At 41.4% G+C, this 12,836-nt stretch overlaps 3 protein-coding genes across 10 annotated transcripts in view; 2 read left to right on the top strand and 1 right to left on the bottom strand.

Annotated features, from left to right (window-relative positions):
* Positions 1-2,099, top strand: part of SNX25 (sorting nexin 25) — a 165,387-nt gene extending 163,288 nt beyond the window's left edge. For both annotated transcript variants that reach the window (XM_023630939.2, XM_023630937.2), the window contains one exon: positions 1,780-2,099. In XM_023630939.2, the coding sequence (XP_023486707.1) occupies positions 1,780-1,866 (87 nt within the window). In that variant the 3' untranslated portion in view covers positions 1,867-2,099. The remainder of the gene's footprint in view (positions 1-1,779) is intronic.
* LRP2BP (LRP2 binding protein) overlaps positions 1-10,558 on the bottom strand; it is a 42,007-nt gene extending 31,449 nt beyond the window's left edge. For 3 of the 7 annotated variants that reach the window (XR_011433311.1, XR_011433310.1, XM_070253167.1), the window contains exon 1: positions 10,133-10,553. The gene's annotated coding sequence lies outside the window, so the exon portion shown is untranslated. Of the gene's footprint in view, positions 1-10,132 lie in introns of all 7 variants that reach the window. The other 4 variants (XR_011433312.1, XM_070253166.1, XM_070253169.1 and 1 more) reach the window with 3 other exon arrangements.
* ANKRD37 (ankyrin repeat domain 37) lies at positions 9,996-12,791 on the top strand. The gene is made up of 5 exons (XM_023630946.2): positions 9,996-10,229; positions 10,441-10,593; positions 11,470-11,561; positions 12,115-12,318; positions 12,566-12,791. Coding segments are annotated over exons 1-5 (477 nt in total). The 5' UTR covers positions 9,996-10,202; the 3' UTR covers positions 12,567-12,791.
* The last annotated feature ends 45 nt before the right edge of the window (positions 12,792-12,836 follow it).

The raw sequence follows: 12,836 nt of genomic DNA, 5'->3' as shown, positions 1-12,836 counted from the left end.
CCCAGCACCATTTGTTGAAAAGACGATTATCCCTCCATCACTGTTGTACTTTTAACTGGGTAGTTCTGTTTTGAAGTATGTGTATTAAATCTTTTACAGGCAAGTTTGGCCTTTAAACTTGTGTTCTGAACAATCTAATTGTAAAGGAAAAAACTTATTTAGGGATACTTAAAAATGAATTTCTACTTTAAGTGGTAAATCAAATGTATTAAATTAAAGGCAACTTTAAGAAAGTTTTAGAAAGGAAACTTTTAGTGATAAATACAAAGGAGTTTGTATTTACAACTTCTATTTGTGTATTGTCTGTAACAGGTAAAATAGGTAACTATTTAGATTAAATTTGCAGGTATTTTAATGGTACAACTAACATGTTAAAAAATCATTTTAATTTTAGGCATAATTTTTTTAGGTAAAGGTGGCCTTTATATACTGAAATAGAGAATATCTACCATTATGCACAGACCTCATCAAGCAAAAAGTGGTTTCATTTCATTTGGGAACTTGGCTTCAGAAATGAGAAAGAACGTGGGGACTAGACTTTCCTCACCCTCCTTCTCTGGTAAAAGATTACAGATGATGTTAAATGGATAATACTGATCAACGGGCACAAATCTGACTATCAAATGTGGTCAGTAAGGTATCAGGAGATCTGGTGGGCACCTGGGAGAGGAGGCAGGCTATGGGGGCTGCGGAGAACACACCTGAGCCTCAGCCATGCTAGAGGTGTGGCTCGTCTCAGATATGAACAGCCTGCACGTAAACAAGCTGAAAGGTACACTTAGACAAAGAGGGACAAAGTGAAAAAAGATCTAGTGAGATAGTAGCTGGGCTCAAGACGGCGAGGAGGAGAAGGAAGGCTTGTATGAAAAGTTGCCACAATGGAAAGTGACTAAGCCCTGCCGTCCTTGGTGAAGCTGGAGGAAAGGCCTAATGCTGGGAGCACACAGAACCTTCGGGTGGAGGGGCCTCTGTGGCCTGGAGGCATGCAAAACGACATCCTCTTGTTAGCTCCAAGGCAAATGGAAATAGAAAGATCTGAGAATCATGCATAGGGCTGCTTCAACAAATCACAGATATTAAAAAAAAAAACTTCTCCAACCACATCCAAACAGCCTGTTTGGATTTTGGCAAAACCACCTTCCATCCTTGGAGGATCTTTGGAGCTTTTGCACCAGGGTATCCCAGAAGAAAGTGCCTTTTGCTTCTCTCTGTGTTGATCATACACTCAACACAGTATGCACATCTGGGCTGGCTTGATATTTTATTCACATAAAAATTTGGATGTTTGCACAAAAACCTCCAAAATAATAATTCTTACTAAATTATCCCTCCTTTTTTACTTTTTTACATACAAATATAAACCTTTGGCATGTGATACAATTCTCTAAAAATGTTTGTAAATTTTTTATGGAATAGCTAAAGGTAATTTAAATGTAAAACTGCTGCAAAATGAGTTTAAGTATGTTAGTGTCTTTTATGGGTTGTTCTCGCGTACCTGTGCAGAGAAGAGTTAGCAAAGCTGGCCTGAGGCTGCCATCTTGGGAACGGCATGCTGGCAAGGTTGGTCCTTGGCTGGCTTCTGGGAAGTTGACATTTAAGCTGTCCCCACCTGATAAGACTAGAGCTTAGATTGTGTGTACAAACAATGTGATGTGTGCTGAATACCTGCTTTCCTCTGGGAAATCTGTATTTTAGTAGTTGCCAGGCAGAGGAAACCAACATGACCAGTACCCAATAAAAACGTTGGATGCTCAGTCTGTAATGGGCTTCCTTTGGCAGAAACATCGCACACATGTTCCTGCATTCTTCACTCCTGGAGAAAGGAGCACACTGGTGTGTTTCTTCATGGAAGAGAGAGAACGATAAGCCTGTGCACAGATTTCTCCAGACTCCACCTGTGTCTTTTCTGCTTGCTGATCTTGTCGTGTATCCTTTCGCTGCAGTGAACTTAGCCATGAGGACAACTATATGCTGAGTCCTAGTCCTGACACAGTACCCTTGACTATGTTGTAAAAATACAAGTCTACACGTTCCATGTAACTTTTGGCCAAGTTTCTGTTATTTTTTATTATTAATATAATCATATTTGCTGATGTTTCTAATTGGCCCCTTTGGCACTTTTATTGGTTGGCCTAATCCAATACTGAAATAACGAATAACTATTTAAAGTTCTTCTAAAACTGAGGTTCAACACTGAAGTTCCTGACATAATGAACAAAGTTACTGGTGCTCATGAAAATAGGGTTAAATCAGCATCCTGGGCAGAAGTGCAAAGGCCTGTGTTTATTGTTCCTTTCGTTACTGTTGTCTAATGGTAGTGAAAAAAAAAGTAGTGTTCATACATTAACCAGAAGCATAATCTCTACATATATGATGGAAACTTAGGAAAGAATATTATAATTATTGCTGAGATCTCAAAAGACAATACTGAATCAGGCAGTGGCTTTCTATTTTTTCTTTCTTGATTTTTTTCCCTTCCAGCTAGGTCTGTTTATTTAAAACAAAAGTGCTTTTCCCCATGCACTTCCTTTTGGGTGTGGTAAATTTACAATGTCATGCTGTGAAAGGAGAAAAAAGAAGTACAAGAAAAGACAGGCTGTCTCTCACTGCCCAAGAAACTGTGGGGGGCACTGGATGGGACCGCTTAGTTGTTTTTTATTTCATTTTTCTCCAACTTAGCATGTATTCTGTAAGCAAATAAAATAGGCTCGGAAACCCTGATTTGTTCAAAATCTTAATGCCAGGACGTGGGATTTGCCTGCCTCGTCTGTCCTGTTCCCACTGTGTGGAAATGTCTTTTTGCCCAGTTTGGGCTACCAGGACCTTTCCTGTGGGGATTCACTCAACATCCAAAGAGAAATGAATATGAGTGTTATTGAGTGACTGTATATTTATTTTCTGGATTTACAGAAGCTTATTTGTACAGAAGAGCTGATGCTTTTGTACTTACAATCACACTCTGGAATGATTTACTTCTAGGGGCCAGGGAGTAAAATACTTGAGTAAATGCTTCAATTGCTCATCACTCTCAAATTGTGGTGACATTTGGGAAAAGAAACAGAATCAGAAGAGGAAGTGACAAAAATCTGTAACAACACAAATTTAAGTTGACCTCCTGTCCTAATGACTATGAAAGCCACACCAAACAGAAAAACTGGGTTAACCTTTTATTTTTTTTAATTTCTAAAATTTTTAATTTTTTTTTAAGGCAACCTTTTTTTGGTGAGGAAGATTGGCCCTGAACTAACATCTGTTGCCAATCTTCCTATTTTTCTTTTCTCCCCAAAGCTCCACGACACAGTTGTATATCCTAGTTGTAAGTCAGTCTAGTTCTTCTGTGTCCGATGCTGCCACAGCATGGCTTGATGAGCGATGTGTAGGTCCACACCCAGGATCTGAACCAGTGAACCCCAGATGGCTGAAGTGGAGTGTGCGAACACTATGCCACTGAGCTGGTCCCAAACTTTTATGAAATAATCATAGGCAGACCCACAAGGCTGCTTGTTTCCACTCCATGTTCTTAGACAACTTATAGGTAACAGACAGTAATGTCATCGCACACCCATTTCTCAGTTCCATTAGGTAAGAGAGAAGATTTCATGAAATCCTAAATATCACTATTGATCTAGGTAACTTCTGTGCTTAATGACACTTTCACAAGGAACTCTCAAAGTATTTTGGTAACTCAGTTCTTAAAAAAGATTAAGCATGTAAGAAATTTATATTATCAATTGTAGCTGCATAAGATAAGTGGATAGTAATGATTTATTAAATGATTGGGGAAACTGTCAAAGTTTTGAAATTCAGTGTTTTATTAAAAAATGCACATTATTTAAAGTAGCTGGAAAATATAGAATATCAGATATATGTTTGAGTAGAACTTAACATCATACATTACACTGTTATTCATTTGTTTTAATTATTATTTTATTAGTAAAATCAACATTTTATCTCTATTTTTTCTCCTCTTGGGGACAAAGATTAATTTGAGTAGGATGGTAACAAATTTTGGCAAACTTGAGTTACCATAAGAAGGTGAGTTTCAACTTTCTACACTAGATAAATTATATGTCAAATCTATCAAGTAGCTATGGCCTACAGAAAGAAGCAGAATGCATGCGTTTCCTGAAGGTACACTATATATCCAGCTACTGTCCTTATATTCCTTAAAGAAAGAAATAGGTTGCACAATAGATACACTGGGAGCTCTCTTATCTGGTATTACTGGGACTTATAGTCGGTCAGTTAAAAAAGAATCAGTGGAAATTAATAAGAGTATAGAAACATACCATATACATTTTAACTTAAAACATGTAAATATATAGTTATTTCCCAAGCTTTTCATGTAGGATCAGAAGCTATTTCTTTAAATGAGGTTGAACGTGAGAGTTTAGAGTTGTCTTTCTTGCATAAACCATATGCATACAAATTTCAGACTACGTTTCTTTAAAATGGAGTATGAATTTAAAAATGAAACAGTCTGAGTGTGGAACTCTCTCTCCCCATCTTTCACAGTTGGGTCATCCTTGCCTACTTTGAAAGCATTTTTCTTAGCGACTTGAGGATTTTGAAAGCATTTGATTTAGTTTTGTTAAAAATTACAGCTCTCACTTCTCACTCATATTTCACCAGTTATATAATATTTAATTATATTACATATTATAATAATCCTTATAGGTGTGGGAAAAAATTCAAACTGATGTAAGCCCAAGTAAGCGAGCATTCTAGAGAACAGCCTGACAAGACCTCCCAGTGGTCAGTGCAATGGGGAATATGTTTTACAGAGGAACTGAGTTTACTGGTTAATCAGAACAAAAAGTTAAGTAGGGATTGGTTGTGAGAACTTTGTGAGATTTTTTGTTCCTTGTCTGATTAAAACTAGCTTCAGGGGCCGGCCCAGTGGCCCAGTGGTTAAGTTCACACGTTCCGCTTTGGTGGCCTAGGGTTCACGGGTTTGGATCCCGGGTGTGGACATGGCACCACTTGTTTTAAGTTGCCTCAAGTTCTCTTTTTTAAAATAAATTTTACATTTTAGAATAACTTGAGATTTATAGGAAAATTGCAAAGATAGTACAGAGAATTCCTTCACCCAGTTTCCCCTGTTGTTAACATTACATTATTTTGGTATATTAGTCACAACCAAGAAACCAAAGTTGGTGCATTACCATTACCTGAACCCTACACTGTATCCGGATTTCACTAGTTTTTCCACTAATGTCCTCTTTCTGTTCCAGGATCCCACCCAGGTCACCACACGACCTTTAGTCATCCTGTCTCCTTAGCTACCTCTGGTCTGTGACAGTTTCTCAGGTTTTCCTTGTTTTCAGACCTTGACAGCTGTGAGGAGTCCTGGCCAGAAATCCTGTGGAAGGTCCCCCGATCTGGGTTTATCTGATGATTTGCTCATGGATGGACTTGGGTGATGGGCTTCAGGGAAGAATATCACAGAGGTGAAGCCCCCTTCTCACCACGTCTTATCGGAGGGCACGCTATCAACACGATCTGTCACTGATGATAACAGTTACCTGGCCCAGGGAGTGTGTGACAGGTTTCTCCACTGTAAAGTTACCTTTGTTTCCCCCTTCCCAGACTCTACTCTTTGGAAGCAAGTCATTATGGGTAGCCCACACTCAAGAGGGCAGGGTGGGCTGAGGTTAAGCTCCACTTCCTGGAGAGGGGAGTATCTAACACGTGTTTGGAATTCTTTTGTAAGGAAAAGCCTTTTCTCTCTCATTTATTTATTCAATCATTTATATCAGTATGGACTCATGGAAATCTATTTTATAGAATTATAATCCAACGTTGTTGGGCCATTGGGAACTCTTTTAGGTTCACTGCTCTGTCCCTTTCACATGCACCCATCCTTTTGTTTTTGGAGCATTTCCCTACTTTCTGGCACTAAAGATGCTCCAGGCTCATCGTGTATTTTCCCTGCCTCAGCCCTAGAATCAGCAATTTCTCCAGGAGCCCGGGTTTCAGCTATTGGAGGATGGTATTAAAAACCAAGATTGAGAGCTGGGTGTGTTCATTGCTACCGAGGTGTCACCGTTTCTAGGCCTCTCACAGCAGGCAGAGCTAGATGTATGCACACTATCCCATGTATTCACCAAGATATGACTATTTCTGTATGTATCCATCTGTGTCTATGTTAAGCTATCAGCTCATATGATGTCTTTGACGAATCCAGTACCATATGCTCATTCTAGCCTTCTCTACTTGTTTATAACTTCCCTTTCCAATAATGAGAAACCCAGGTAACCTCATCTAAAAGTTTAACTTTAAGGACTAACTTTCCATCCTTTTTCCTACTTCATTCAATTTTATAAATTCATCATCTGTAATTTCTACAACATTGCACCGAAAGGAAGACATGACCCGGAGAGGAAATGAGAAAACAAACACCCTCCAAGTTTTCCAAGATTTTTTCAAAACAGTGAGGAAGTAGACACTTAAATATATGTTACCGTTGAGACTATTGGAGCCCTTGAGACTAGAGGCTCTTAGGAATTAAATGTCATTAAAAGAGGATGAATATACTTAACCTATCACCTATCCATCCCTCCATCCACCTACCCACCTATCATGAATCATCTATTTTTTTGTGCCACAATATCCTGGTGCAGCAGCGGTTTAGAATAACTATACAATTTATCACCTTTCCCAAGAAGTCTGAGTAATCAAGGCTGGAAGAGTTTAGGTATGAAGCAGCAAGAAGAATTTCTTTTTGGGAAATCCTTTTGCTTTTACAATCATACTGGGATCGTGGATTTCCTGACTGCCAATGCCAGTGAGGGCCAGAATTATATTTGATTAGTTTAAGTCCTTTTTCAATCTGTAGATGTTTAAAAAACCTGTTTAAAACCAAAGACCATTTATTGAAATTCCAGATCTGGCTATCACCTTGTCTTTAAAACATTTTCTTATTTGGAGTGATACATCATCTTCATTGTATGAGCTATAGAAATATAGTTGCCATACATCATTATTAATAATTAATAAAAACAGTTACTATTAAGGCTCAGTGGAATCTGGTCAACATTAATATAAGGTGGACACCTGACTGGCAATTAACAATTGAGACATCATATTCAGATATGTTTGAATATTACTTGAATATATTTTGCAGTTATGATGTTCTCAAGAGATTTATGTAATATACGTGAAACCAAGCCAACTTTTGAGATTTCTAGTTTTACTTTATATTCCTTCACTTGCTTTCGAGCCAGAGTTTTCTATGGGATTACTAAATGTATAAAATTTAATTAAGTGTCCTATAATAGTGATAAATGGGGATTAGTAGGTATTCCCAATTACTCCTCCTTTCAATGCTATGCATTTGGAGAATGTTTTCCAGTCATCTTTATGGTCAATAAAGGCAAATGGGAAATAGATGCAATTAGCCTCTCTATTGGTTCCACCAAATACTTTTATTTAATAATTTTCACCGATTGGCACATATTCATTCATTTATTCAAGAGGAACTCCTCAAGTCGAAGGCACTGGGCTAAGCACTGTGGAAGATTCACATCTAGAAACAAGGCTACATTAACGGTCATCGTTAAATGAAAGCTGTTTTTCTATGGATTGTAATAACTTTCTCTAAGGAATTTATCTTGCTTTAAAGAAGCCAATCTTAGTAGCTTTGAAACTACCAAAGATGACCAGAATTCTTTAAAATAGATGTGATAGGAATGCAGGTTCTGGAGTCAAGTTGCCTGAGTTCCAGCTCCACCCTTTAAGACTATGACCTCAGACAAGTTACTGAACCTCTCAGAGCCTCAGTTTCCGGTAAAATGGAGAAGATAAAAATACCTATCTGTATTAATCTTGGGAAATAGTAAGTGCTCAATTAATGTCAATTTATAATAAATTGGAATAGACGTTAATGGTTATTTCACATAATTTCTCATTTGTAAATCTTTGTCTTTAACTTTATTTCCCATCGCCGTATATGTATCAGTACTGCAACCAGACTGAAACACACAGTGCTCTCAACACTGGGAGCTACCTTACACTTCCTAGAAATACTCTTCCCTTCCTGGACTAACCAGCAAACTCTTACCCTTCAAGACTCAGTCCATACCATCTTTCATTTTAGTCACTTAGTCATCATCCAACTTTTGTTTTTAAATGCTTATTCTGAAAGGCGTCCTCCTGGAAACACTTCTACCAGCAACGTAACCGTAAGTAGAATTAGCACTGCTTAGAAGAGGGGCTGTGGAACGCGCATCTCAGACCATCTTCCTCTTTGGAAAACTGATCTTGTTACATGTTCAGTAAAAACTTGTTACTTGCCAGTAAGCCACTGTCCCCCAAATGTATTTATTCTGTGTACTTTTGCCCTCCCTCAGCTTTCCTCAGTTTTTAGAAGGCTTTTAGGCCCGTTACTTTAAAAGTAAACCAGATACCTAGCTGAGACATACAGAATTTTTTGGAAACACGGTGTGCAGTGATTAAAGGGAGAAGAGCTTTAACAACTTCTCCCAAAATTCCTGTTCCTTGGGAAATTTCCACATGTAACAAAGTCAACAATAATTACCAGACTTCATGCTGAAGAGAATTTTGTTTTAAAGAAAAAAGGATGTAATATGGAGACACATTCATCACACAAGTATCCCATCGCATATGTTAACTGCAATACAAATGTTCCTTCTCTGATAATACCCGTATTAGTTAGGAGTTCCTGAAAATGAACCTCTGTGCAAACCTGAAGCTTAATTCTATGCTTTAAAAGGGAGTGCTTACCTATTGATAAACATGACAAAAGGGAACTTGGCAATATGGACACGTGTTCTCCCGTACGTCTGACATTCTTTAAATATCAAAAAGGTATTGTGAATAGTTTAAATATAAAAAACACAACACAAGCACAATAAACTTGTCCTCTAAAAGCATAATAATAAACATATCTTTTTCAGTCTGCTCTCAAGGGTATCCTTAGATAGAAGGAGAACCACTGAAGATTTTAGGGGAAAAGACGTATGGCCGGAGCTTTACTTTTTAGCTAATTTGAAAAAGTGTTTAGGAAAAGACAGTCGAGAGATTATATATGCGGTCAACGGCTACGATCTGAAGTCAGGAAGCCTGATTCTAAAGTTTCAGAGAAAGGAAGCACTCCAGCTACACCGGAGAGACGCCCGGACCCTCGCCCCACGCCCTGCCGGTCCCCCGCGCAGCTCGGAGGTGCAGTCAGCCGGAGGAGCCCGGAGGTGGCAGACGTGCCGGGCTGGGGTCCTTCCTCCACGCCAGAGGCGAGGGCGAGCCCACGTGTCCCCGTCCCCTGCGCCCCCCAGGCTCAGCGAGCTCAAGATTGACAGCTGGGACGCTCGACGCTTCCCGAGGCGACAAACCCGGGAGTGCTCTACTCCTCTCCAGAAGGGGACACGTGACCACAGCTGGGTGACTTTACAGGACTCCCGATGTGGGCACGGCAGCATTTTAACCTCGGAAGAGGCTGCTTAGAGACATTCTTTAATTTCGGGGGTCGGTGTGGCCGGCACCGCGGTAAAAGCTAGCCCCTCGGTTCCCACTCCCCGCCCCCACCCCCGCCCCCGCTCCCACCCCCGCCCCCAGCTCCCGCTCTCTCCCGAAAGGGGCCGAGCCCGGGGCGACCCTAAAGGATTCTCGCTCCTTCCTCCGTAGCCGGGGGCGGGGGCGGGGGCGGGGCGGCTTCCACAGGGGACGGTGCGGGAGGGCTCCCTCGTTTCCTGGTGACGTGCGTGCTAGCAGAAACCAGAACCTTCGCCCGCGACTCCCGCGTCTCCGTGGGGACAAAAGGGCTGGGCACGGCGGGGCGCGACGTGCCAAACGCAGCGCGCCCTATGGCGGCCGCACAACCCCCGCGGTCCCCGCCCTCCCCGGCGCACGCGCACTGGGGCCCCGCCCCGAGGTGGGCGGGCCCGGCGCCTCCCCGGCTGGCCAATCGGCTGGCGGGCCCGCGCCGCCTCTCCCCGCCCGCCTCGCCGGGTCCCCGGGTGCACGTGCTGCTTGTTTGTGTACGTGCGGCGGCCGCGGGGCGGGGAGAGGCCGGGCCGCTGGGGGTTAGGCGGCTGGGGCGCGGCGGCGAGGGCGGGCCCGCTGCGCCGGGCGATCTTTAAATTCTTACCCACTTGGGCAGCTGGTGCACTCTTACCTGCCGGTCTGCAGCGAGCGGGCGCCGCCCTGCACGCCCGAGGAAGCCTGTCCTCTGCTTCAGGCGGGAAATGCAGTTGCTGGATTGCAACCCGGAGGTGAGACTCGGGCCCCTTTTGTCCCGCAGGCTTAAGCTTCCAGGTGTTTGTCTGCTCGGGAACCCTAGAGAGGGGGACTGACCCCTGGGCGCCGCCGAATCAGGCTGCTTCGGAGGTGGAAGGTTTTGGAGTGGGGAGCGATTTTCAACTGCGGGAGGGTGGAGGATCGGACGGAGGCGAGAGGGATGCTGGAGCTGTTCTCCTCCCGCAGGTGGATAGTCTGAGGCATCTGCTGGAGGCCGGGGCCTCGGTCAACGCGCCCCCGGATCCCTGCGAGCAGTCGCCTGTCCACTTGGCCGCCGGGGGCGGTCTCGCTTGCTTTCTTCTCTGGCAACTGCAAGCGGGCGCTGACCTCAACCAACAGGTAACTAGGTAACTGATTGTTGCTGTGTGCTGGGCTCCCCTCCACCCCAAAGCCGCACAGACGTCTCCGAGACGCCCAAAGAGTCAGTTGTTTCAGTTGTTAGAAACATGTCTACGGCAGCGGTGTGCAATAGAAATATAATGCGAGACACGGATGTAATTAAAAATTTTCTAGTGGCCACGTTAATGAAGTAAAACAAAACGTGAAATTAATTTTATAATTTAACCCAGTTTATCCAAAATATCATTTCAGTGTGTAATCAATATAAAACATTACTGATGGATGTTCTGCGTTTTCTTTCCGTATGTCTACTCAGTCTGCTGTGTGTTTTACATTTATAGCACCTTTTGATTCAGACATTTCAGGTGCTCGTTAGCCTTAGGTACGGCTACTGGCTACTAAACTGGACAGCATACTCAGGGCTGCAGTTTATTTCAGAAGGAACAACTGCTACATTACCAAATTAAAAGTCTCAGTGTAGCAACTGAAACAATATTTGTGAGGCATGCGTACAACCGTTATAGTTACCTACAGAACTTGCTTTTGGTAGTCTGCGTCTTCCCTTGGATATTAAAGTATGGTAAATTATAAATTGTAAATTTTTTTACCTCTATAGAACCCTATTTTGCTTTTATTCACTTAAATTTTAATATATGTGGCTGTGCTGTACATGTTTTTGTTAATGAAACCTTCGTGTTTAATAGAACACCAAGTGAACTTTCTGACAAAAACCTGAATTGACAAATTCAGTCCAGTACAACACAGTTCTAACTGGCTTCCTCATGTAGCTTCCTCCCTAGTAATGAGACTTCACCCACCAACTTCCACAATCAGGAGTTTTGGGATTAGACTAAAATGTGCTGTCTTCTCTCTAAGGATGTGTTTGGAGAAGCTCCCCTACACAAGGCAGCAAAGGTTGGAAGCCTGGAATGCCTTAGTCTGCTTGTAGCCAGTGATGCTCAAATCGAGTAAGTATAAAATCGCTAACTTCAAATTTTATATTTTCTTGGATTAAACTAATCAGAGTCCTGAAGCTTAATTACATGTACTTTTAAAAATGATGCTTACCTAATTGATAATTTAGTTATCATTTAAATGTTAACTTAGGTTGTTAATGATATCTGATACTATTGAATCTGAATAAGTAAAAAATGGATCCTCAGCAGTCCAGAGGTGCAGTTGTGTTCATCTGTCATGGCAGTACTGCATCTTAGTTTTGGTTTAGGAAATCCATCCTATAAAAGTTCTCATTGACTTCCTTTGGGTGCTTATTCGTTGTATTGAACACAGAATACTCTTTCATTCCTTCCAAAATGGAATGTCCACTCTGCTGGACTCTGTGCTAGCCACTGAGGATACACTAGTGAGCAAGAATGGAATTTCTCTGTGCTTCCTTTGCCTCTTCTATTGTGAAACCAACATTTGTATGAGGCCAAAGCTCCTTTGTTAGGAAGATAATAAAAAAAAAAAGGCTAAACAATTGTCAGTTTTTATTTAACTTACTTTTTTCCTTTAATTCAGCCTATGTAATAAGAATGGGCAAACAGCTGAAGATCTCGCTTGGTCATGTGGATTTCCAGAATGTGCCAAATTTCTTACAACAATTAAATGTATGCAGACAGTCAAATCAAACGAACAGTCCAGTAGAGATCATTGTGTTCCAGTGCTCAGACAGAAACGAAGTTTTGGAAGTGTAGAAAATACGAATGGGAAAAGGAAGTGTTGGTAAGTAACTCATGGTTTCTTTTTTCTTCCTCCTTCCAGGATCTCTTTACTTAGTACAGAATTCATTGTTTCATTTAAATATTGGCAGTCTTATTTCTAGTCTCTCTTTCCATTTTCATTCACACATTTTAACAGTGGTTACAGTGACTTCTACTAGATTCTAGAAACCAAAAATTATCCTGCATGGTGGAAGGGTGGGGAGAAAACTTTTTTAAACAGTTTTTAATGTTACTGTGTTTTTTAACAGATGTCATGTTGGTTATGAAGAGGTCAGAAGAAGGCCCTCCCTTGATGCAGGTCTGCTGCTCAGCTACAAGCTAGGACTTTTGGCTCACTAACGTGTGTCCTTCTAAGAAGGAGGAAAACTTTCTTCTAAGTGAAGATCACATTTCACAATACATGTATTTACATGCCTATAATATTTTGGCTGTGCATACTTTGTCTTTTAAATTATTAAAGGAATATCTAAAGAATTCTTTGTGCAGTATTTACAATCTTTGAAAACATATCGTAGTTTA

The sequence above is a fragment of the Equus caballus genome, chromosome 27 (assembly GCF_041296265.1).
Source record: "Equus caballus isolate H_3958 breed thoroughbred chromosome 27, TB-T2T, whole genome shotgun sequence".
NCBI classification, from domain to species: domain Eukaryota; kingdom Metazoa; phylum Chordata; class Mammalia; order Perissodactyla; family Equidae; genus Equus; species Equus caballus.
The sequence above is the reverse complement of the archived record's forward strand: the minus strand, read 5'-3'. Positions and strand labels throughout refer to the sequence as shown.

Excerpts from the sequence above, each read along its gene's own strand:
- ANKRD37 (XM_023630946.2), top strand. The coding sequence starts at position 10,203 with ATGCAGTTGCTGGATTGCAACCCGGAG. Across the intron at positions 10,594-11,469 it reads GCGCTGACCTCAACCAACAG|GATGTGTTTGGAGAAGCTCC; the intron begins GTAACTAGGTAA and ends CTTCTCTCTAAG. Across the intron at positions 11,562-12,114 it reads GCCAGTGATGCTCAAATCGA|CCTATGTAATAAGAATGGGC; the intron begins GTAAGTATAAAA and ends CCTTTAATTCAG.